Genomic DNA, 26428 nt, shown 5'->3' with positions numbered 1-26428 from the left:
CGTTCACAAAAAAATCTGAATATGTAATGAAATAAACAAAGAAATGTAATGGAATTAACAAAGGATAATTAACCAAACATTTTAGACTATCCCCAAACAATTTTTGCAAAGTTTTACAAATTGTAGGCAATAATAGAATTAAATAAAAAGGAGATGAAATGTGGAAAATGAAAAAGTTTGTTTTAAAAACACCAAAAACTGATATGCTCAAAATAAAAATATGGAATAAAAAAGAGCAGGGATTCACTTGCTCAAGAAACACAGAAACACAAGCAGATCTTTCAGCTCTGCAACTGTTCACAAAAAGTGTCACTCCAAGATTCTTAACTTTAACACGCTGCAAAAGAGGGGCGTTTTGAGGTTTGAAATCCACCACTCACAATAGATGTAGGTGCAACCAATAAGGTTACCAATAAAAATAAGGCAACCAATAAAAAGAATCCTAATTTTACAGAAAAAAACTTATTTTGTAATTTTGAATTATGTTTAAAACGATGTAAAATTACAAACAATATCTAAATAAACTTGACTGTTATTTTAAGGATTATATCATTAATGACAAACTACAGTAATTCTCATTTTTTTATACAGGAACATCACTGTATTATTTTTCTGTTTTCATAAATAACAAATTCATGCAAAATTACAAACAATATCTGTAAATTAACAACTGTAATACAATATTTAGCTCATTATATTAAAGGTTTATGTTTATGTCCATACTAACAATTTAACATTATTCTTTGTCATTTTAAAGTAAATCTTATTAGTTTTATATTTACACTGTAAAAATAAAAACCTAAAAAAACAGCAGCTACAGCTGCAAAACAAAAACCGTAAAATTAAAGTCAAATATCTTAAGTCAAATAAAGTTAAAAAACTTCACAGAAATTTACATTAAACGTTTTAGAGAAAACACTATTAGTTTACAGATTTTTCCTTATTTAAATTAAGATATTTTACTTTAATTTTCTGTTTTACAGTGAAGGTGTATTTTTACATTCAATTCTGGATACAAATATAACAAAATATATAGCAAACTAAATATCAAACAATAATTGTTTTTAAAGAGTACAAATCTGCACTGCTCTCCAGTTTGAAACTTCCAGGCCTCTGCCCACACCACAAAACACCATTTGACCAATTAATTAAATATAACAGCAAATAAAAATAAATATACACATTTTCTAACTGTTGTTTAAAACAAGTTTTTTTTCTATATTTGCAAGGCTATTTGCTGTGTTTCCGTGTTCTTTTGAGCGTGATTGGTCAATCTGAACGTCATCCAGAAATCTGGCCAATGACAGTGCGCGCCTTCAGTTTGAATTATACACCCGTTGCCGTTGGAGTTGCTCGTGGCTCGCGGGGACGCGACGCGATCGCGGCTTCTAATCTTCACGTCGGTCTATTAATGGCATTGCATGGACCATTTAAACCTGTTAAAATCTTATTTTGGACGAATTTTGATGGTGGGATGTCGACTGAGAACGAAAAAACATGAATAAGAACAGACTAAGTTTCCAATGGCGGACAGCAGACGGCAGAAGGTAACGTAAATCCCTTTATATTGTTTCTACTGCTCATCAAGATATAACGTTAGTGCATTAAAGTCATATGCTAATCGTGATTAACTTACATATTCTGTTTCTGTGTTTTGTTGTGTTGTAATATTGTTAAGATAGGGCTGGGTGTTATGGCGATCTGATGATACTGACTATTGTTAGCGATTTTGCTGTAAACGTTAACATTACCTTTTTATATTGCGGAATGGGAATATAGCGTATATAACGCAGCACTGACTGTACTAAAACTTTTTGATATTTTGACAAGGAAACATGCATGAATGTGGAATAATGAACGGGACATGCATGTGTTAAAATAAGCCTCTCTCAGACAGCATGCGATCCCGAAATCAATTATCTTTCTGTAAAATGCACACAATTATCTCAGAAACCTTGTCATGTGAGGTATTCACTTGATTTAAACAGTCAGTTATGTCTTAAGTAAGTTAAACAGTTAAAGTTAACGTGGGGAAACCCGGATGCGTGTCATTCTGTGCATCCGTTCTTAAAGGGGCTGCAGCTTTGTCATCATTTTAATAAAACAAAAGAATAGAGAAGACCTTCTGCTTCTTTAAGAATCAAGTGATATTAATTAATTGAATATCATACAGTGAAGACTTCTAAAGCAGTATTATTCTGTAGCATTTTAATAAAATACCCATCAAAATAAATATATTGTGATATATATTGTTATTGTAAAATAAAATTTCTCATGTATGTATAATTATATGGTCATAATGCCCATCCCTACTGTCAGCTAGTTTTAAGATCAAGCTTGTCATAAAATGTAACAGTTTTGGAATGAGTAATCCGAAAACACTGTCATGTACACTTGTTCAACAGAGAGGACAGGAATCCACCATACTTGGACTCTGAAAAATTATAGGCAAACCAGGATTTTGGATCTACTGTGAAGTTTTTGTATGGGCCTGGTGAGTATGTTTTGCAAGTCCTTGTCCGTAAGTTGATAATTAATATTAATGTTTTATCAAACAAATTAATATTCATTTGTGTGTGTGCATGTTTCTTCCCCCCTCATGATCCAGAAGTTTTGGATCCATGATCCTGAAGAACTTTTACAGATGTTGACCCTGAATGTGTAAAAGGTAATCTTAAAAATTATTTTAATGTTCTCTGTTTTTTTCTGTAATGTAGACGCATGCATTTTCTGTGAAGTTGCTTTGAAACAATATCAGGGTTTTTCCTACATTGAAATTTTTTTTGCCGGCCGCCAAAACAAATTTTTGTCCCGCCAAAGCCTTATTTGATGAGTTATTGTGATTTATGAGTGATGTAGAACAGATGACTGCTGCACTTGAGTTAACTGAGTGACAGAGAGAACGACCAGTGAGCTCCTCCCGCTCGCACGCTCTGTCTTCAAAATAAGCATTCTTAGCTTTCTAATGTTTCACATATTACGTTAATCAAAATCAAAAGGTCGGAAGACCGAATCCATGTTGCACGTGGCGCTATCAGATGTCTTCCTTTAATTACCGCTGGGTGTGAAATGCGCTCAAAAAACATTGACTGATTCTCTGACCAGCTGCATAAAGCATACTTTAAATAAACAGGAAACAAATCCTATCCGGTTATGAAGTGTTTTCTGTGTGTTGACTAGGGCTGCTCGATTATGGAAAAAATCATAATCACGATTATTTTGGTCAATATTGAAATCACGATTATGTAACACGATTATTTCACATGACTTTGGGAATGTGTTGTATTTATTAAAAATACACCTTTCAACAAATCAATTGAAATTGTAACATTTGTTGTACTTTTTGAACTATTAAAATAAATAATATAACATATATTCAAATCAAAGTACAGGGAGTGCAGAATTATTAGGCACGTTGATTTTCTGATCATATTTTTTTTCCAGGCACATTTGACCAATTCCAAACCACAGTAATCCTAATAACTACTATTGATTTAGTATTTAATAATGTATAAGTGATATATAATTGTTCATGAAGGCTGGAAATGAAAATCACCTTATATTCAGGTGTGCAGAATTATTAGGCATGTTTTCTTTTACAGATAAATTGAGCCAAAAAAGAGATTTAACTCAGACTGAAAAGTCAAAAATTATTAAATGCCCATGAGAAGGATGCAATACTAATGCAATACTAGACATTGCAGTTAAGGCGTGACCACTGGACAGTGAAATGCTTATTGGGTCAGCAGGGCAAAACGGACTTCAGGATGGACTAAAATGAGCTCCCAAAACGTACTGCCAGATTCTGGAAGATGAATTCTTCAAACAGTGGTACTAGAGGATGTGGTGCTGGTCCTTCAAGAGTCACTCTCAACCTATCTGTCCATAAAGCCTATAAAAAAACCTTCTTCATGTATTTTACAACACTTCAGCTTGTGATTCTTATCTAGTGGGGGTCATTTTTTAGGATTCTTTACCTAACTGAAGTCTCTGAGATCCTGACACCTTGCACTTCTGGAGACTCCAGGTAGGTTGCAGCTCTGGAAAATGGTGGCGCTGGAGACTAAAGGGTTCCTGATGGTTTCACCCTTAATTCTTCACCTTAATTCTTCATTCTTTTGCAGTTAACAGGTGTCTTTTCTCCGCCACATGTTTTTGTCTGACCCTGCTGACCCAACGAGCATTTCACTGTCCAATGGTCATGCCTTAACTGCAATGTCTAGTATTGCATTAGTATTGCATCCTTCTCATGGGCATTTAATACTTTTGACTTTTCAGTCTGAGTTAAATCTCTTTTTTGGCTCAATTTATCTGTAAAAGAAAACATGCCTAATAATTCTGCACACCTGAATATAAGGGGATTTTCATTTCCAGCCTTCATGAACAACTATATATCACTTATACATTATTAAATACTAAATCAATAGTAGTTATTAGGATTACTGTGGTTTGGAATTTGTCAAATGTGCCTGGAAAAAAAATATGATCAGAAAATCAACGTGCCTAATAATTCTGCACTCCCTGTATAAAAGTATTCACGTAAAAATGATAACCACAAATAAATAAGATCAACAATATGGTTCGGCTAGATATGCTTTTCAGGTACGTCTAACATTAGTTTTCAGGTACAGAAATGTATCAAATGTAAAATAACATTGCATATTTGAGTGCATAAATTAAAGATGAATCCTATTAAACTTACAAAAGCTATTCAATCCGGATCGGATATGCGTCGTCTTTATCGACTGTATAAAGTTCACTTAAGGCATATACAGACTCTGTCTGCTAGGATACTCATCAAGATGGACATGTTGACATACGTTTTGTGTGAGTTTGTCCGTTCAAGAGCAAGACTTGAATGAGAACTCAATATTTGCGCGCTGAGTGACGTGTGCGCGCTCTCGGATGAGCGCACCGAGATACATTTCCTCACAGCGCGCGCGCGGCTTCTCATTCGCGTCTTCTGGCACTAAACCCGGGTGATGACGGTGAAAACGACTGGTCATATTCAAACATACGGCAGCACTCGCATGCATTGAACAAAGTTTACAAAGAGAGAATTATTTGAAAAATATGAGGGGGAAAAAGGACGTTTACACGGCACCCCTGCTCTCGTCAGTTTTTGTTTCTTTATTAGATTGTCATAGGTCACTCACTGTTTAATTTTCAAGTGGTTAAACAAATTCGTGGTGTTTCCTTGCGTTGCAGCCACTACCATGTAGCAAATCTTGCACGTAGCATGTTTCTGCTCGTCGTCTGATTCCTCGAAGCCAAACTGTTCCCAGACAACGGAGTTGGTTTTGCCTTTTTTGCTCACCAAACGCTGCTATAACTGCCCTCCTTCTGCCATCTTTACTCGCGCCGAGTTTTTAAATTCCAGCGGATAATATGCACACGAGACTCACGATCTGAGAATGTTTGTGGCTTCGGGAGGGGCGGATGAGCGCGTGCACGTTTCATTCAGAACGCAAGACAAAATAAGAGTGTTCTTGCAAAACTGAACATGGCAAAATAATCGTTTTTTCTCGATTATACTATTTTGGTGATCGTTGGGAGGCGAAATCGAAATCGAAATTCGATTAATTGCACAGCCCTAGTGTTGACAAATCTTTCGCGATGTTCTAAAGACGGGATTCACACACAACGCGTCTGCTAATGTCCGATTCGCCACCTAATGGCTCCTTTGAACTGAATCATTTTAACGACTGGTTCCCAGAACAAAGTTGTTGTTAGCTAGCTGATTGTATATGGCAGAAAATTAGGCTATTTGTTAATTTTTTTAATATTGATATGATTACCAAAACAAACAATTATCAGTAAATAGTGTAAAAATGAGGAAAAAAAACAAACATCAAGGTATCAAAATAAGATAAGCAAAAGTTACAAACTTTCTTTGAATTTATTTCAAATTTATTGTCAGTTTTGCGCTTGCAGATCAAGTGGGTAGGGTATTTTTTTTTACCGTGTGTGTGTGTGTGTGTGTGTATGACCATGTTTGTCAGCCACCACCGAAGACCATTTTTGACCCAGGAAAAACCCTGAATATGTATTGTGAAAAGCGCTATACAAATACATTTTAATTGAATTGTTTTACTTACTTTTATTGGCATTAACTATATATTATTAATGTATTATTTGGCAGGTCGCAAGATGTATTTTATTTTGTGAGACTTTGCTGAGGAAGTATTCTTTGGCTCAGTCTGAAAAGGCCCAGAAAATAAACACTATGAAGAACATCACACAGAACCGTCAGAGAAAGAGACGGGTAAGTTAAGAAACCGGTTAAGCTTTTTCCCTCCAGAATGTTACTGTACTCCTCTCTGAGTTTTAGTGGTTAATTTACTGTCATGTTTTGCAGTTGCTGGAGACCAGGTCCAGGGTTGCACAAACCAACACAGAACCTGTGGAAGACCGCAACTATAGACCTGATGAAGATGATGATGATGCTGTTGTTGATGGAAGGCCAGTGTGGATGGTTTGGCTAGCTCAAACAACATTGTGTTAGAGTTGGTCACAATTATTTTATAATTATAATTTTAATATTCAATTGTTCCATTTTATATTTTCTTTATTCCTATGTTTATATACTTATACTTTTATTGGTTCCCATATATAGAACATTTACATATATTTTATATACACTTTTTAATTTATAGATTTCTTTGTCTCGTTTTATATTGTATACTTTGTATGTTTGTTCCTTTTTAGATGTCCATGTTGCTTTTGATCTCCACGTTTTGTATTGTTGTTCCTCTTACGTCGCCTTCCTTTAGAAACATTTTGTTCACTTATCTTTTCCCCCATTCATTTGAATGTATGTTTATAATGCTCTTTGTTCTTTTTATTTGGTTATATTGTTTACTTGGAATATTTATGTGTATTTTATATACACTTTTTTTTGTCTTATAAATTTATTGTTCTCATTTTATATTGTTTAATTTGTATATTTATTATTTTCCTTTTTATGTTCACTGTGTATTTTATTCCTTTACATCTGTCTTTTAAATGCATTTTGTTAATTTTTTTTCCCTTTTTGTTTCTTTACCAATTCAATTTAACGTATATTTATGTTCTTTGGACTGTTTATATTTTTACATTTGTTCCTTTACATTTTCATCCCTTTTAAATACATTTAGTTCACTTGTTTTTGTTTCACCATTGTTTTTAATGTTCGTTTATAATGCTGTTAAGAATGTTTTTTTTTATACCTTTTTAATAAATATTTCAGACTTTCTCAAATTGTTTTGTGTGTATTTTTCTTTTGGGAGGGAGAGGGGATTATTTTTTATATATATATATATTATATATTAATTATCAAAATCTGCATAGCTGGCCTATAACCAATCAAGTCCCTATGCTACAAAACCTAGCCCACCCTTAGCCTTAGAAGTAACCAATAAAGTCACTTGACTGGGTTTTCAATGCGTCCTGTCCTCCAATAGCAGTCTGGGTTTTGGGAGTGGTTTAAAAAAAAACAACCAATCCAGTTTGAGATGAAGGACCAATAGGGGATGGAAGGCAAAGCTGTTTAGAGGTGTGAAAATGTCTCCTGGAAAAAACTTGATGGGATTATTTGCCATGGCAACAAATGGCTGTAGCATGGGAGTATACGGCCACAACATACATCCGATTTGGTACCATTTCGGATGAATACGGACATATACGGATCCATGGAATTTGACGTATCCGGCCAGTATACTCCTGGATTCTTCCGAATTTCAGCAGTGTATACAGGAGTATCCTGGTCCGGATACACCTTTTTTCATGCAGTGACTGATTGGCTGTGATTTTTGATTGATTGATCTCGGGTCGAGTGGTTTGCCGCTGAAAACCTTGTCACATCGCGCCTGGTTAGGACGCGGCATGTTTTAATTTGCTTTTCAAAGCTGCAACATAACTAAGGAGCGGCATCATGAGCTGTTTATTTCCCCTGCTTGTCTGAATGCCAGGGTATGGCAACTGCCATGTTTTGCTATTTTGTGTCAACTGATTTTTAATTTATTAGCTAATTAACTAGCCGCTCCAGTTGGAAGAATTAAAATGCAAAATGTAAAATGATTGGTTATCGTATCAGCCCAGAAATTTGGTATCATTGCATCTCTATATTTTCTCATTACCAGATAATGTATCTAAAGATGTGAGGTTACGTATGATGAGCCCTCTCTTACCGCAATCAGCAGGCCCGTGGGTATGAGACCCTGCAACTTCGTTTCCATAGCGGTCGACACACCAGCACTGACCACTGCTACCGTGACACTGGTGAGGCCTGTAGAAGCCATCCTCATCACAGGAGGGGATGTATGGACCTACACAAACACACACATTAGCATCAGTCCTAATGTCAGGAAACATTTCATCACAGACAAGATTATACACAGCCACAGAGATTGTCTCACAGCCACACTCACACAGATAGGGAGATGATATATTCAATGTCAGAGAACATAACTGTCACCTCTGAGAGCTTGCTCTCTCAGTCTCTCGCTCACATTCATTGCTTTTCAACTTTACAGCTTCTTGCTACAGAATCACCACAGTCAAGCTTGTTTTTTTTTTAAATTTTATCTTTCTCTCTTTTTTTGTCTTTTTATAATTCAGTGCCGGAAGCCATTGAGCCGTCACTGTGCGTTCCACTCAGGGGAGAAACAGCAGTTAAAAATATCCTTTTTTTCATGTCCAATTTCCCCTCATCTCATTCCCCTGCTCAAATTAAACACGCGACCTTCAGAGAGAGGGAAAGAAACTCTGAGTGATTTGTAGCTGTAATAGAATTAATGTTGGCTACTCTCTCGCTGTTTGGCACCCTGGTTTTACAATAACTGTGTTCAGGTTCTGATGACATTGAGATGGTTGTTAAATGCTAGTGCCTTATATATGAACATGGTGTAAAATGCTGAGAAAAAAAGTTGAAACTATTTGTAACTACGGAACACAAGTCTGGTGTTTACAGCTGTGAGTCTAGAATAGCACTTTGTGTTTCAATAAGGTATGTCAGACAGTCTATTCAGGTGTTATTCTGTCACACAATGCATTGTGGAATCATTTAGCCACTATTCAGTTTGAATAGGTTAAAATTTATGATGCAAAATTACTTTTTGTAACAACTAAATTGTACCATTTTTATTTTTACACGAATGTACAATATATTTATTCTAGAAATTATAATAAAATTATTCAAATTAGTAATTTATGAATTTACAACACAAGATCGATGCATTAATCTAGCTAATATAGATGATCAAATTACCTATGAAATTCTTACTCCAACTTCCATTTATTCAGCCAATAGAAAATGGTTATCAGTCAAGGATGATAATAATCTCAAAATGGCCAAATACCCGAGGCTAAAATATTGGTCTGTCACTAAACATGATTTTGTATTACAAACACGGACTCCTTTTTTCTGTTTTTGAGAAAATTACACATATAAACGAAACGCATGAGAGAATGGACTTACCCAGTAATTTCTTCCCAGCTTGCTGTTTGTGGATGACGGTGATCTCTGATTGGCAGGGAGCTTCTGAAACACAATGATTTCAGATCAGAAGTGAGAAAGAAACCTCCACCATTATTCCACTGGTAGAGATTTTAACTGCAGGCATTATATAATTTAGTATATAAATATCTCAGAACTACATTACCCCACAATGCAAATGGGAGACTAAGTTTCATGATTGCTAGAATGTCTTTCTGTCTTAATGGTTAAGGATTTTCTGTCTTAATGTCCTAATTTCCTTTCCCAGATTAACACACCAGACTTTACACAAGCTGTATGTGCTTCATGCATAGTAATGTTGTACATGTACTGTATGTGTTATATAACATTAACAAGATAAATAAAACATGTTAAATTTCAACAAATTAACTAATTTATATACAACCTTAATATAACATTACCTATATGGTCTGGAATACTTAATTCCCATTGGTAAATTATGGCATTGACTGGTGAAATATTTTTGTATAATGACCTTTAAACAATTTTTAAGCATTGTCCATGGAACCATACTGGTTCTACTTTCATGTCTGCTTTGCGTCAAGGTCCTGATCTCCCTGTCAGGGTTTATTATGCCTTATGTAATACGTAACTGGTCTGTAACGTGTTTACTTCTATTAGGCAGTGTGCAGTGTATGTGAATAGACTTTTGGTTTTTGGCTGAGAGAAAGTATTCTTCTATTTTGAAATTCTTGAAAGCGTGAGGAAAAGATTGTTTAGAGTAAGTTTACTGTACCTTGATATCTCTGAAAGCAAGAACACCACTCCCGGCTGGAAACAAGCCTGTCTCTGTCTGGGTCACATGACCTGAGGAAGGCTTTAGTGCACACATCACTCTTCTCTGAGCTCAAGCTGGACAGCTCTGATTGGTCGAGCTGAAGGTCAAAGTTTGTGTCCAGTCTGGAGAACATCCAGCCCAGAGAGTCCTTACAGAGGGGCACCTTACTCATGTCCACCTCTAAACAGAGAGAGAGAGAAAGTGTTTAAAGTTTAAAATGTTATTGGCATTAGGTTAGCAGTAATATTAGCAGTTTTGATGTGTGTGTGTGTGTGTGTGTGTGTGTGTGTGTGTGTGTGTGTGTGTGTGTGTGTGTGTGTGTGTGTGTGTGTGTGTGTGTGTGTGTGAACTTACTCTTCTCTGGCTTCTGGAACTTGTATTTCTTGCTGGGATTGCCACTCTCATGAAGAACTGTGATCCACTCTCGTAATCTGCTAACCACTTCAGTCATCTCTGCATTACCACACTCTACACAGACAAATACATGCAGAACATCCATACATGCATAAATGAAACGGCATCAATCAAACACAACAGTAGAGTTTCAGAAGTAAAGAGAAATCTGATGTTAAACGATGATTTATGCTTCTGTAGCAGTCACATTTCAGTGTGATTTTATTTTTTATAAGACTGTTTAGTTGCCTATTTTCCATGTGAATGACTACAATAACCATAATCATGAAGAAAACGTCTCGGGTTATGACTATAACCCTTGTTCCCCGAGAAGGGGAACGAGACACTGCGTCATCGTGACGACACTCTGGGGAACGCCCCTTCGCGTAAAGCGTCTGAAGAAACTGTAGAATCAGCCCAATCCGATTGGTGTTGCGTGATGACGTCGTATGTGACGGCATACCCGGAAGATACAAAGAGACGTCTGAACGAAACAGAGATAGCGTTCTTTGCGATGAAGCGAGCGCTCTGATGATTGGGTGGACACGAGACGCAGTGTCTCGTTCCCCTTCTCGGGGAACAAGGGTTATAGTCATAACCCGAGACGTTCCCCTTCGAGGGAACTCGAACTGCGTCATCGTGACGACACTCTGGGGAACGAGTACCAACTATCCCGCACCAATCATACCCACCCCAGTGTGAAGCTGGAACCAGGCACAACTAGGGGACGAGCACTCTCGCGCCAGGCGTCTCAGGGAGATGCAGACTATAAAAACGAATGAAGGTGTGAGGAGTGGCCCACCCAGCTGCCTCGCAGATGTCTAGCATAGAGGCCCCAGAAAGGAGGGCTACCAAGGAGGCCATGCTCCTGGTAGAATGGGCCCTCACGGCTAAGGGTGAAGGCAGGTTGCACCCGATAAGCCATGGCTATAGCCTGGACAATCCAGTTACTAATCGTCTGCTTTGACGCAGGCAGCCCTTTCTTGGGTGAACCAAAACACACCAACAGCTGGTCTGACTTTCTCCACTGAGCAGACTTCTCCAGATAAATCCTCAATGCCCGCACGGGGCAGAGGAGGTGAAGTCTGCTCTCTTCCGCCGTCACGTGAGGTGGAGGATGGAATGCCTGGAGAACCACTGACCTTGCCCTGCTAGATGGCACCTTGGGCACGTAGCCCTGGCTGGGATGCAAGATGGCTTTAACCATGCCAGGGGCAAACTCCAGGCAAGTCGGCGTGACCGCCAAGGCCTGGAGGTCCCCCACTCTCCTCAGAGAAGTGATGGCAAGGAGAAAAGCCACCTTGAAGGTCAGTATTCTCGCCTCAGCCGACTCCAGCGGCTCAAAGGGGGCCTCAGCCAAACCCTCGAGCACCACTGCCAGGTCCCAGGTTGGGACCCTGGAATGAGCCGCAGGCCTCATCCTCCGAGCCCCACGGAGGAAACGTACAACCAGATGGTGCCTTCCCAACGTCGCATCACCTAAAGGTGCGTGGAAAGCCCCAATGGCAGCCACATACACCTTAAGTGTGGACGGGGAAAGACCGGCGGAGAAGCGGTCTTGAAGGAACTCCAGCACTGAAGCCACTGGGCAGTTAACTGGGTTCACCTCCCGCTCTCTACACCAAGTGGAAAATACATTCCACTTTAGGCTGTACAACCTCCTGGTGGATGGAGCTCTGGAACTGAGTAGGGTCTCCACAACACCTGCCGACAGGCCCTCTGCTAGGAACTGAGCCCCCTCAGGGGCCAGACCCAGAGATCCCATACCTCTGGCCGGGGGTAGAAAATCGTACCCCTGGCCTGAGACAGCAGGTCCCTCCTCAGAGGGACCTGCCATGGGGGACCGTCCAGCAGGTCGATGATGTCGGAGAACCATACTCGAGTGGGCCACCGGGGTGCTACTAAGAGAAGGCTGACGCCCTCCCGGCGGACACGTTCCAGAACTCCCGGGAGCAGAGCAATCGGGGGAAAAGCGTACAGACGCAGCCTCGGCCAGGTCTGTGCCATGGCATCCAGCCCCAGAGGGGCCGGATGAGTGAGGGAGAACCACAGCGGGCAGTGGGACGTCTCTCGAGACGCAAATAGATCCACTTCCACCGGGCCCAGCCGCTCGCACATAGCCTCCACCACCTCGGGGTGGAGCCGCCATTCCCCGGGCCTCAGCCCCTGCCTCGACAGGATGTCTGCTCCCTGATTTTGGTCCCCGGGAATGTACATCGCCTTGAGGGATGACAACTTCCCCTGGGACCACAGAAGGACCTGATGCGCCAGTCTGCAAAGAGGGCGCGACCTCAGGCCCCCCTGGTGGTTCAGATACGATACCGCCGACATGTTGTCGGATCGTATCAGGACATGGTGGCCGCGGAGGTCCGGGAGAAAGCTCCTCAGAGCCTTGAAGACCGCCAGCATTTCCAGGCAATTGATATGCCAGGAAGAATGCCGGGTCCCCCACAGACCCCTGGAAAAGCGGCCTTCCATGACCGCGCCCCAACCAGTGAGGGAAGCGTCTGTTGAAACGGACTTCCGGCAACACGACGCTCCCAACACTGGCCCCTGGGACAGGAACCAAGGTTTCTTCCACATGACGAGGGAACGAAGGCATCTGCGCGTTACCCTGATCATGCGGAAAGGATTCCCCCTGGGGGAAAACCCCTTGGTTCTCAGCCACCACTGGAGGGGTCTCATGTAGAGCAGACCGAACGGAATCACGTTGGCTGCTGCTGCCATGAGACCCAGCAGTCTCTGAAACTGCTTCACAGTGAGGCTGCGGCCCAGTTTCACTCTCGAGACCATCGCCAGTATGGACTCCACACGTGCGGGGGACAGTTGTGCCCGCATCAGAGTCGAATTCCATACAACCCCCAGGAACGTGGTCCTCTGGGAGGGCGTCAACACGCTCTTCTTCGTGTTGAGTCTGAGACCCAAGCACCTTATGTGGGCTAGAACGACATCTCGATGTCGAACCGCCATATCGTACGACTGAGCCAAAATCAGCCAGTCGTCGATATAATTGAGTATACGGATGCCCTGGAGTCTCAACGGAGCCAGTGCTGCATCCATACACTTCGTGAAGGTGCGAGGGGAGAGAGCTAGGCCGAACGGAAGAACCCGATACTGGTACGCTTTGCCCCCGAAAGCGAACCGCAGGAACTTCCTGTGAGCTGGAAGGATGGAGATATGGAAGTATGCGTCCTTCAGATCTATCGTGACGAACCAGTCCTCGAACTGGATCTGAGTCACGATGGCTGGAATTGTGAGCATCCTGAACCTGTATCTCCTCAGAGACCGGTTCAGGTGCCTGAGATCTAGAATTGGACGCAACCCCCCATCCTTCTTGGGAACTATGAAGTACCGGCTGTAGAACCCGGACTCCCTGTCTGGTGGAGGAATATACTCTATAGCCTCCTTGACCAGCAGAGAGCGTACTTCTTGCTCCATCACCCGCACCTGCTCGGGACCGACCCCAGTTCGAACCACCCCGTTGAATTTCGGGGGAGGGAAACCGAACTGCAGTCTGTAACCCCGTTCCACAGTACGCAGGGCCCATGCAGATATACTCGGAAGGCATGACCATGCGCCGAGATAATCTACTAAGGGAACTAGCCTCTCGAGGCCAGCCTCGGGTGTTATTCGAGCCCCTACCCCAACGCCCTGAAGCGGCTGACCGGCAGGGTGTCGTCGGGGAAGAGGTCCGTGAGGCGCACGCGGCTGCTGAACTGTCGCAAGTCCTAATGGAGGCGACTGGTTCAGTGCGCGCGCGCAGGGAACCGATGCGGCCCGAAACGTCTTGGACGGCGGGAGCGCAGCAACGATTCCCCGAGAGTCCCAGAGTGGAAACGACCTCGATCGCTCCACCCTGTGGGGGACGACTCTCAGCGGTCCTGCCGAAGCTAGGACCGCTTGGGAGCCTTCTTAGCCTGGATAACGTCCCTCAGGTCGCTCTTAGGCTGAGAAGGCTTCCTGCGAGAGCGCCGTCTCTTTTGCCAAGCTCCCTCGGGAGGGGCGCGGGAGGCGACACTCTGCCTCTGCGCATCGCGGTGTGATGCGCTGGATGAGGGTCCGGGCTGCCCACCCGGGCCTGCTGTAACTGCAGAGCCCGAGCGGCGAGGGAAGAACTTCTGGAAGGCGGCTGACTGCTTCCTCGCCTCCTGAAACCTCTCGACGACAGTATCCACTGCCCCGCCGAAGAGGCCAGAAGGCGAGATCGGAGCATCAAGGAGAAAATGTTTCTCTCTCTCCTTGATTCCCGACAGCGTCAGCCAGAGATGCCTCTCAACGCATACCATTCCAGCCATAGAGCGGCCCACAGCGCGAGCCGTCTCTTTGGTAATGCGGAGAGACAAATCCGTTGCCTTCCTGAGCTCAGTGAAGTCATCCGGAGATGGTCCCTCGCCCTCATCCAGTTCTTTGAGGAGGTCGGCTTGGTATGCCTGCAGGACCGCCATGGTGTGCAGACAACCAGCAGCTCGACCTGCCGCACTAAAAGCCCTGCCGACTAACTTGGACGTGTCGCGGCAAGGTTTAGTGGGCAGCGACGGAGCCTTCAATGATGCAGCGGCCCCGGGTGAGAGGTGGCCCGCAAGCGCCTCTTCCACCTGTGGCAACGCTGCATACCCCAACTCAGCCGTCCCCAGCACATTAGCAAAATCAAGTACTGGGGGATTAGCTACACGGGCTGAGAAGGGTTTTTCCCACGATCTACACAACTCGTTATGCAGATCGGGGAAAAAAGGAAGACCCCGCCGTGGAGGTTGAACCCGACGCCTGAAAAAGCGTTCATCCAGCTTAGATGGTGGCTGGATGTCCACTATTTCTTGTGGCCAATCCAAACTCAGTTTGGCCACAGCGCGGACTAAAACCTCCACTAGCTCCTCAATAGCGGGTGTGTGGGGTGGCGAAAGCCCCACATCATCCACCTCGATCCTCAAATTGTCCGATTCCTCAGAATCAGACAGCCTGAGAATCGGATCCTCCGCCCCGCGGGAAGAAGCCGCATCGCGGGCTTCCACACGGGGCGGGAGGATATCAGAATCGTCAGAGGAGGATAGGGAGGATGCCTCAGCAGTCCCATATCCTCTTGACAGATCCCGCTGTGAGCCCCACGATCTACGGCGCCGCGCTGCCTCAACAGACGCAGGCCCAGAACCGCGGGGCTCACGAGGCTGACCGGTCTCCTCAAAGACGGCCAGCCGCGAGCGCAGCACCCTCAGCGGCAGCAGTTCACAATCACCGCAAGCCGCCCCCTCAAGAGCGGCTTGGGCGTGCTGCACGCCGAGACACTGCACACAAAGCTGATGTGTGTCCGTGCCCGTAATATAGCGCGGACACGGGTGCACACACAGCCTGAAACGCTCGCTCGCCATAGTAAATATATTTCACTTACTTTCACTGCAACAACACCTTCAGACTGAACAAACAGAGCGCTCACGCTGAAGAGCAAAAAAGCTATCTCTGTTTCGTTCAGACGTCTCTTTGTATCTTCCGGGTATGCCGTCACATACGACGTCATCACGCAACACCAATCGGATTGGGCTGATTCTACAGTTTCTTCAGACGCTTTACGCGAAGGGGCGTTCCCCAGAGTGTCGTCACGATGACGCAGTTCGAGTTCCCTCGAAGGGGAACGCCAATCAGAGTACTTGCTGTTACCATGGAAACAGGAATAGTCCCAAAGGAGCTCAGCGGTGACTGCCCACTCCCATAAAGTTTTACTTTAAAACTACTTGTATATTTGTACTAATACTGCTTTACTAAGATTGCATTTTTGAATAAAATGGCCTGCACATTTTTACAGGCCCTGAACACAGGGGGCATTTTAATTTAATTTAGAGTTACATTATCTTAATATATTAATAATAATATATTAATTTAATACTTTTCAGTCGTCCTGCAACCCCGTTGGAAGTTTGCTGAGAGTATGCCCCCTGGTTGAGAACCACTGTAATAAATTAACATTTTAAATTCATAGCCATATTTTGTACATATTTTAATATTCTGCAATAAACTTAAAATATACTTTATAATTATACTCTCTAATGTCTTAATGTCTAACTGTCTATAGATTTACCCTGACTTTGATTACATAATAATGGCAATACACGTAACAGTTAGTCATACAGTTGTGAAGTCTGAATACTGGATTAAACTTGGCCCGGGTTTTTTTTTAAAAGGTTATTAGTTCTGCACATCTTTAAAGATTACCTGATTGATTGCAAATAAAGTATAGTGCACAACACACCAATTAGAACATAGTTTATTGATGCTTTGTACTGTAAATAAATTATCATTTTTATTCTCCGTTTTGAATTTTTTTTTTCTGATATTGTCCAAAACCCCACTTTTCCAAGGGCGTTTGATACATTTTGGAGCTCACTTAATACAGTATTTTACTGTCATTTATAGGCCTGTTTACACCTGGTCACTTCATGCGTTTTCTCTAATTGGATATCTATCCAATCGTGAAAAGACCAGGTGTAAATGAAACGCTTTCGAGAAGGATTTAAATCCGATCACTCAAATCATTTCAGGAGGTGGTTTAAGATACATTCCAAGTGAATCTCATTGTTTAAACCACATATGTTAATTTTACCTCTCCCTAAATGTTAAAAAAATAATATATATATACGCGTGAGAACTTTACACCATGTCTACACCAGACACGAGAGGAATGATGCGACATGACAAAAGCAAATAGAAGCCAATATAATCAGCAATCTACATCCACTGTCTGCACTGGATGCGGCATGAAGCCCCGTTCTGCCCCCCTCCATGTGCTCGCGCTACTTCTGACATGAAGAAGAAATAGATTTGCAATGGTCACTTTGTTGCATCCAGTGTAGACAACCTCAAGCTGTTGCAACTGGTATAGACACGGTGTTATACCATTATATGGCAGCGCTACTGCAACACGCATCGTTGCAGATGAGTAGCAAACTGCCACAAATTAAACTGAAAGTATCAATGTTTATATGCAGGGCTTGACATTAACACCCGCCATTTGGGGGTGTATTTCAGCAGTGGCGTGTAACACAGTCACTCCCTCTAGCCACTTTGGTGGCTTGAATTTTATTGTAGTCTTCTCAAAAGGCATCTGTTATAGCGATGCACATTATAAAAAAATCGCACGCGATTCTGTTGAGCTTATGAATGCAATGTCTAATAATCAGAGGTGTTCAGATTAGACATCGCTAAAACGGAGTGCGTTCTCACTCACTGAAACCTACACTCTCATCATAAACAACAAAGCAGAGATGTACTGTACGTGCGATGTACGTAGGCGATTCATTCATCATAGTGTTTTTGTTCTATTTCAGCAGCGAAAATAATTTCAGACAAAGATCACAGCAGAACCATAATGCATCTTATGTGACTGCCATAAAGTTGGCTTGACGTTGGACGTTCGATATTCGATATCCTCAAATAATCTCTAATAATACATTACATTTCTAACTTCAATAGCATTTGAGTGATTAAACCAACAGTAAAGTGTTTATCTAGGTGTCAGGTATGATTCACACCTTTTAGATTTTGATATTTAATAAAAGAAACTGTCAAATCACATGAAAATATGGATATGTATTTCACTAGGCTACTATATGGGCTCATACACAATGTGTTTAGATAGATTTAAATATCGTTAGCCTCATAGCATAATTGCCCAGATCATATTTGGCCAAAAAATGACTATGAGGTTAACGATATGTCATAGCTGATTGAACACAATAGCTGATAGAAGATAATATTGCTTGAGAATAAATTATATTTACACCAATTTTTCCAGTTAGGGCCCTATCATACACCCGCAATGAGCAATGTGACGCAATAATTCTTTGCTGAATTCATGAGTTTTAGCCCGACGCAGATATAATTTTCACGTCCAGCACCACGTTTAAATGGCAAATGCAGTGGCGCCCATGGCATTGCTATTTTGAGGCAACTGAAAACAACTGCGCCATTGACCAACAAAAACCTAGTTAGAATCAATAGTGCAGTATTTTTTGTGTTATTTAAAGGGCGCGTTAGTAATATACGCCTAGGCGGTTGCACAACGTGTATACACTCTGCTTATTACACACACAGCAGCAGTCTTTCTGCTTGCAAATTCCATCATGTAAATAGCGAATCCGCCATGGAGTAAGCACAACTGGCTTTTAAAGGGAATGGGAGATGAGACTGATTGGTTTATTGCACGTTGCGCCCAAAACACATCCATGACTCATTAAGAGACTAGGTACAGCCCTTTTGGACAGCCATTTTTTCCGCCATGCGCTTCAGACCATGTGCTCAGATCGTTAAAATAGGGCCCTTAGTGTTTCTCTGTCTAGATTAAGGAGCTTTACACAACCTTATCAGAGCTATATAGGCCTATTTGATGACTTGTCATGTTATACATTTCATGTAGACTTTATTTGGGTGTCTACTGTGGTCATTTACATATAGCCAACAACAAATTTCCCAACATCAACATTTTGGCTAGTAACTTTGGAAAACCACTAGCCACAGTGGCTGGTGAGCCAAAAAGTTAATGTCAAGCCGTTTATATGTGAATAAAACCCTAAATTAAATCTGTTCATCATATAAAGTGATCGAGTCTCTTTAGAAAATTTTGACTAAACCACCCAATTCATATGGATTAGTTTTACGGTTGCACTTTATTTTACAGTACGTGCACTTACGTGTACTTAGTGTACTTGCCTAAGAAAGTACTGGGTAATATAAGGTAACCACATGGGTTAAGGTTAGGTTTAGGGGTAGGTTCAGGGTTAGTACCAAGTTATTTCCCAGCTACCGTATTGTTTTGTACTATAATAAGTACACAGTATGTACAAGAATTTTCATTTTTGTTTGAACTAACCCTTTAATTAAAACTGAGAATAAATCAGGGCTTGAAAATAAGGAATGCCTGATAGCCCAGAGCCATCGTGAAAGACACTGGGGCCTGTTGACTGAACTGTCACTATCCCGATCTTTAAGCTTTGCCAATTTAAACATTCACGCAATGCAAAAGAGAACTCAATTCGGTACTCGCATGTTATGTGTTATGTCAGCGAAAATTTAGTTATCTTTCACGTCATCTTGCGCTTGAATGGACAAACTCACAAAAAATGTCAAAATGATTACAAATTCATGAATAATGAATAAATCTATATTTAATTTATGCAGTCAAGACTGATTAAACTGTTAGACCTGCCTGCTCTTTGTTCAATTGTATTTATTTGTGCTGTTACTTGTAATTTGATTATTTGTTCTTGTTTTATTGCTGACTGTTTACTTGTCTTTAATAATGTTTAAGAAATGTATATTAGTTTGTCTAGTTGTTCTTGCTGTGTAGCGAAATTAGCTGATGATAAATAAAATACAGCTCATATACAGTATGTTGCTTTCATTGACGTGAATTTGTATATAGCGTGGGAATGAAAGCTCGGACTTATTTGTTTTTAGGAGGAACATTTAAGTGACCAAGTGTAAATGATGGAGCAGTTTTAACAAATCAGATAGCTATCAGATCAGAAACAAACACATCAAGTGACCAAGTGTAAACAAGCCCAATGATATGCTTACGCCACTTGCATACTTCATGGCATGAGTAGAATTTAAGCACAGTCTTGTACACCTTTTTGCTTTGAATCAAAGGATTCAAATGTGATTTATCTTCAAGCTTGTTGATTTGATTCAAGGCTTTTTTAACAAAATGCTTGTTGAATGTACCAGGCATTTAAACTATTTTAATGAATGGGGAAAATACCAGAGCTGTGAAAAAGTGTGCATTAACTGTTGGACTTATTATAAGAAATGTAGTTTTTCTCAATCACTTTGGCTCAGTTCTTAAATTATTTTCTCTCTCAAAACAAACAATAGGTTCTGATATTTTAACAACAATTAGTTTCTTTTTCACATCAGATTTGAATTTCCTATTTGTTTAAGCAAATTGCATGTTATCACAGGTGCAAAAAAATTGTCTACAGTTTGCACAATAACTAAATGCACATGGCATGTTGATCAAAACTGATAAGTCGATTCTCAGTGCAATTGTCAAACACTTCACAACTTCTAAACATTCTTTTATCATGTGAGCCATCACATGCAAAATTATCCATTCAGTTATCATAACTTGTCAGACATGCATGTATATTCCATAAATATCTGACATGGAATGTTTGTAATGTCTGGCAAATGGCCTGCCATTGTAATAAACTAGTAATCACAATCAACCACAACACACAATCACGTTTGGAAGCATATATATATATGGAGTTTGTCAAGCACTACAAGTTTTTGAACATGGAGTACTGTCACAACCCTAGACAGCAGCAACTACAGCTGTAGAGTATAGAAAGGAGTCATGAAAAAACATGAAATTTGTATATAACAAATATTTCCATGTTGAAAAATCAGTGTGGCTCACACAAAGACAAACACTTTATTTTGGTGGCATTGGCCAATTTACTAAGTTTTGAAGCATGAATTAAGTTCTAATGTTCCGGCATACAGTTGTGAGAATTGCACACGTTGCACAGTTTAGAGAAAGTTAAGGGTGTTTAGAAAAATGTGCCAAAGCGATTGAGAAACTGTAAAGTATACACATCTAGCTTTACTAATAACAGGTAAACTTGATTAGTGTTAAGTGTAATTGATCAAATTTGCAGGTTTGCTGCTGGTTAAGGCTAAGCAATGAACTGGACAGAGGCCCAACAGCTCTCTCATCTTTGTGCCCTTAAGGAAGGTACTTAAGTCCAGTTAACCCTCAAGGTGAGGAGAACAATCCCCAGCTATTATTGTCCTGTAGCCAGTACATACTGCCTGGTGACACTGCAGGCTATAAAACCCAATATATTGGATAACATCAGAAATATTGTGCCTACTGGTGAGATTTGTACTTATCCAATGTATAAATAATTTCCAATTTACTTGATTGTATTTTCTGCATCCAATATGATTTGCTTTGATGTGTTCATTAGATTTAATAGTCTGTGTATATTGTTTGGGGATGGTTTGGGGCATTTGATAAATCTAGTTTTGTTGTAAGTAATTAATGAGCGTAACTGATTGAATTCTTGTAGCTAATGCATCAGAAATCTGTGTTGATTGTTGATAAGATGCAGTACTGGAAGGAAGGAATGGCTGGGGCTTTGCATTCAGAAGCGGATGCCAGATGTCATGTTCTCTAATTTTGAATGTGTTCTTTTCCCATTCTTATATGCAGTGATGAAATGTTTTAGAATTCAGCAGAGACACACATTGGGCTGTGTTATGTTTCCTCTGATATTTTGTATAGATGTGTAAACAGGATGTGTTGCTTTTTTTGCTTGTTCTTTAATTCGCTGTGGATAATGAAGTCTGGGACAAATAGTAGGGGTAAGACCAAACATTTGAATGCAAATATAATGAAATGTATATTTTAGAATTATTATGCTCGCATTGTATTGCGCTCCGTCTGTCTGAAGTTTAACAGAGACTCACTTGCTGTCAGGACAAGCCTTTTTGCAAAATGAAAATACTGTACTTGCATGATGTTCTAGCATTTACCGATAGGGACATAACCGTAAGTTGGTGCTTAATATAGTGCTTTATAGCACTTAGTGTGTTCACGGTGTGTGTTCAATACTCACTGCTGTGTATGTGCACTTAGATGGGTGAACTGCAGGGCACAAATTCACAATATGGGACACCATACACTTCACTTCACCTAATATAATGCACGTCTCAAGTTTAGGATAACTTGGATCATGTACTTTTCCAACAGGAACTCCTCCATTATTTTTCAGATGGGTTTGCAACGACAAAGTATACTGATATTAATGATATTGTTCCATTCTATATCAATTACATTCCACACACACACAGAAGTTCCACACATGCAGTAGTTAAAACAATGCTGCATTCATTCGGTCAACACATGCATGCCAAACCACAAGACCCATACCAAAAATTTGCAGTATGTGTGGTTTAATATCTCATGATGGCTAAAAAACAAGATTACAAATAAAATCTCAACCATTGTAGACATGGGCACTTACAATGTGGTATAGTAAATTATAGACACATTATTATTACACACATTCTGGGGACACCTGAGACTTATATTACATCTTGTAAAAAGAAGCATAATAGGTCCTCTTTAATAAAAGTCATATTTCAGCAAATATGGTCAACCACTTCAATTAGGTCAAACAAAGACTATTATGAAGGAGATCATAGTAAATATAGATAAAGTCTTCAATGACTTTACTTGAATGAAGTAATGGAGAATAGAGAAATTAAATTTTTTTTTAAAATAAAACCACAAAAAAAATCGCATATCAGTCAAATAATTACTGCTACTGCCGAAGCCAGGCATGGAAGCAATTCCATTTTGAAAAATGAACAAAAACATTGATTCCTAAAACCACATGCACAAATCTTTATAGTTAAAATTTAGACACGTTTTAACATTTGAATCGTCCTTTAACAGCTATTGTGAAAACCAAGTATACGATACAAATTACTATTACTACCACTACTGTTCAAGAGTTTTGGGTGGTTGTGTTTTTTAAGGAAAATTGAGGAAAATAATTTTCTCTTATGCTTTCAAAACCTTTTTTCACGCTGAGGCAGAATGTTGACGCTATGGGAACGGTTCTGTGTGATTGCGTCTGCCACTGGGAAGAGCGGTGAAAGTAACAATCAATTGCCCTTACTGGGCAAAGCAAGTCAAGTTTCTCCTGGGCTGCCGTTTGGAAAGGAGGAGGGCGAAATTACTGCAGAACAATAGAGTGTGCTACATTGGTAATGGTGCTTTTACCATGCCAGGAGCAAACTCTAGGCAGGAGGATGCAACAGACAAAGCCTTGAGAGTCAGGAATTTCTCTGAGACTTGACTCAGTAGGCTCAAAGAGTGGCATAGACAACCCCTCCAGAACAATCGCCAAATACCAGGTTGGAACTCTTGCATGACTTGCAGGCCTCAGCCACATAGCACCACATAGGAAACAAGATACAAATGATTCACTGCCCAAAGGTGCATGGTAAGCAGCAATGCCTGCCCCGTGAACCTTTATAGTGGATAGGGTTAACCCAGCAGAAAAACGTTCCTAAAGGAACTCCAGCATTGAACCAACCGGGCAGTTAATTAGATCCAACTGTTATTCTCTGCATTATAAAGTGAAGGCTCTCCACTTCAAGGCATACCGTTTCCTCATGGAGGGAGCTCTATTTCACAACAACCGTAGTTGAGAGACCAAGAGTAGGTCCTCGTCAGGGGCCAAATCCACAGTTTCCATATCTCTGGCTGGGGGTAATAGATTGTGCCCCCTGCCTAGGACAGAAGATCCCCCCTGATGGGAATCTCTCACAGAGTCATCCAGGAGAGACATCAGGACCAATAACAATCCTCGGATCGGCCAGAACGGGGCTACTAGTATCAGACAAACCCTGTCCTGGCGAACTCTCTTTAGAACTCCCGGGAGTAAAGCAATTGGGCGAAAAGTATACAGACGTAACGTCTACCACGTATGAACCATGGCATGGCATGGTGCTGAGTTCCCTCAAAAGCAATACATATATACATATACATTTTAAGTTTTAATTTATTCATGTGATGGCAACGTGTAAGATGTGTATGAAGGAAGATTTTTGGTCTTGCTGATATTTGGCAACTGGAAAAAAAAACATTCATACTTCTCACCCCTTCAGAAATCTATTCTAACTACAGTTTCCTGATCTTAAGTTTAGTTTGCATTGCTTTGAGCTGTGAGTTATCATTGACAATCTTTTGATGGCGAATGTGAGGGAATTTTCTCTATAGCCTGAAGCAGAGCAGCTGAAGACAGGACTTATGTTCGTTGGGATAATGATGAAAACAAACATTACCGTGCTGTATTTCTCACACATCCACGCATAAACACACTGACAGAAACAATCTGGAACAGCAAACATTTAATAAGTTCCTAAGGGATTCAGCTTTGAGATTCTAAACAAAATAAGACTAGTTTGGCGTATTGAGATCTCTTTGCTGCTCTCGTTGCAGCTGAAAAAACATGCCAAGTACCCACCCTAGAGGGTACACATCCCTTTCCACAGTTACAGAGATGAAAGATTGGTTTTAAATATAGAATAATTTGGTTCATCTAGTAATGACATATTACCATTTATGAGAAGAAAAAACATTCATAATAGCATACTGCCATACTATTCTTACTATGCATGTAGTATGTGCAGTGTACAAATTGCATGTATAGAATACCTGGATGACCTATACAATTTTCTGAAATATGCAGTATACAACAAATATGGAATACTGTACATTTTGTAGTGTGACGGATGTACCAGAAGTAATATAAGCTGTGATTTTATTATCTCTCCTCCTTGACGAATTTTTTGACCAGACTGGTAAGACTGGCATTTCCAAGCTGATAACTAGACACCACTTGCTGAAATAAGCAATCAACGTAATCGTAATGAGATCATGTGACCATAATGTAGCATATGGGTCAATGACAATGTCCGGATCTATTCAATTATTCAAAAAGGCAATTCATCCATACAAAGACTTGAATACACTTTGTCTATCATGAGCATGTTTTTCATTTCTATATTAAAATTCATTTTGATATGTTTTGGTGGGGAATAAAATTTACCAGGGACACAACTGTCCTAATATCATAATAATAAAAAATAAATAAAAAATAAATAAAAAAGCTAAGTATTTTAGCATACTTGTTTCATCAGTAAAGCAGGAAATCATATAAAAATCTGTCAAGGTCAATAAGTCTCTTATCATAGAAAAACATTTTCAGGTTATAACCTCACTAAAAACATAGGAAACTGATTCATGTTCTGAAGAACAGCATTTGTTTGAAATAGTTTTGTAACGTTTTAAATGTTTTTAATGTTCCTTTTGATCAATTAAATGCATTCTTGCTGAAAAAAGTATTACTTTCTTAAAACTAAACTTATTAAATGTTTGAAGGAAAGTATATATTTAAACTTTTATAAGATGTGTATACTTATGAGGTTTAAGGGAATTTTTTTATTGTTTATTATTTGATGGTTACACCACATTACTTTTTTAGCGTCATTAAAATGTTTGGTCCCACTTTATATTAGGTGGCCTTAACTACTATGTACTTACATAAAAAGTACAATGTACTTATTGTGTTCATATTGTATTGCACAACACTTTTGCTTATATTGAGGTTGGATACGGGTAAAGTTAGGGACAGGTGTGCTGGTATGAGTAAGTTTAAGAGTAGAGTTAGGTGTAAGGGAAGGGTCAACAGTGTAATAATAAATGTAATTACAGAAATTAATTACAGACGTAATTACAAGCAGGTATTTTTAAAAATGTAAGTTCAATGTAAAAACATGTATGTACACAATAAGTGCATTGTATCAAATTATTAATTTAAATGTTAGTACATGGTAGTTAAGGTCATCTAATATAATGTGGGTCCAAATGTATTAAAATGTTTCTTAAAATTCAAAATCAACATGAATAAAAACTATACTTCTAAGAACTTTGCAAGTTTTTTTTAACTAGAATTTTAAAACATTTATTGTGTATACTCTTGTTAGTCATTGAAAGACAAAATCATCACATGCATAATTCATATTAAATGCACTGTGTATACTGTACGGCAGAGATAGGCAACTTTGGCCCTGGAGAGCAAATTTCCTGCAGAGTTTAGCTCCAACCCTGATTAAAAACTCACCTGCCTGTAGTTTTCTAGCAATCCTGAAGACATTGATTAGCTTGTTTAGGTGTGTTTGATTAGGGTTGGAGC

General features: G+C 40.3%; 1 protein-coding gene across 2 annotated transcripts in view; it reads right to left on the bottom strand.

Moving 5' to 3' along the window:
• spock3 (SPARC (osteonectin), cwcv and kazal like domains proteoglycan 3) overlaps positions 1–26428 on the bottom strand; it is a gene marked incomplete at its 5' end in the record, with an annotated part of 68531 nt that overhangs the window by 12774 nt on the left and 29329 nt on the right. For both annotated transcript variants that reach the window (XM_079812241.1, XM_079812240.1), the window contains 4 exons: positions 8169–8306; positions 9458–9520; positions 10233–10454; positions 10629–10742. In XM_079812241.1, the coding sequence (XP_079668367.1) occupies positions 8169–8306; positions 9458–9520; positions 10233–10454; positions 10629–10742 (537 nt within the window). The remainder of the gene's footprint in view (positions 1–8168; positions 8307–9457; positions 9521–10232; positions 10455–10628; positions 10743–26428) is intronic.

Source organism: Gobio gobio, assembly GCF_949357685.1.
Source record: "Gobio gobio genome assembly, chromosome: 3".
Taxonomy (NCBI): Eukaryota; Metazoa; Chordata; class Actinopteri; order Cypriniformes; family Gobionidae; genus Gobio; species Gobio gobio.
The sequence above is the reverse complement of the archived record's forward strand: the minus strand, read 5'-3'. Positions and strand labels throughout refer to the sequence as shown.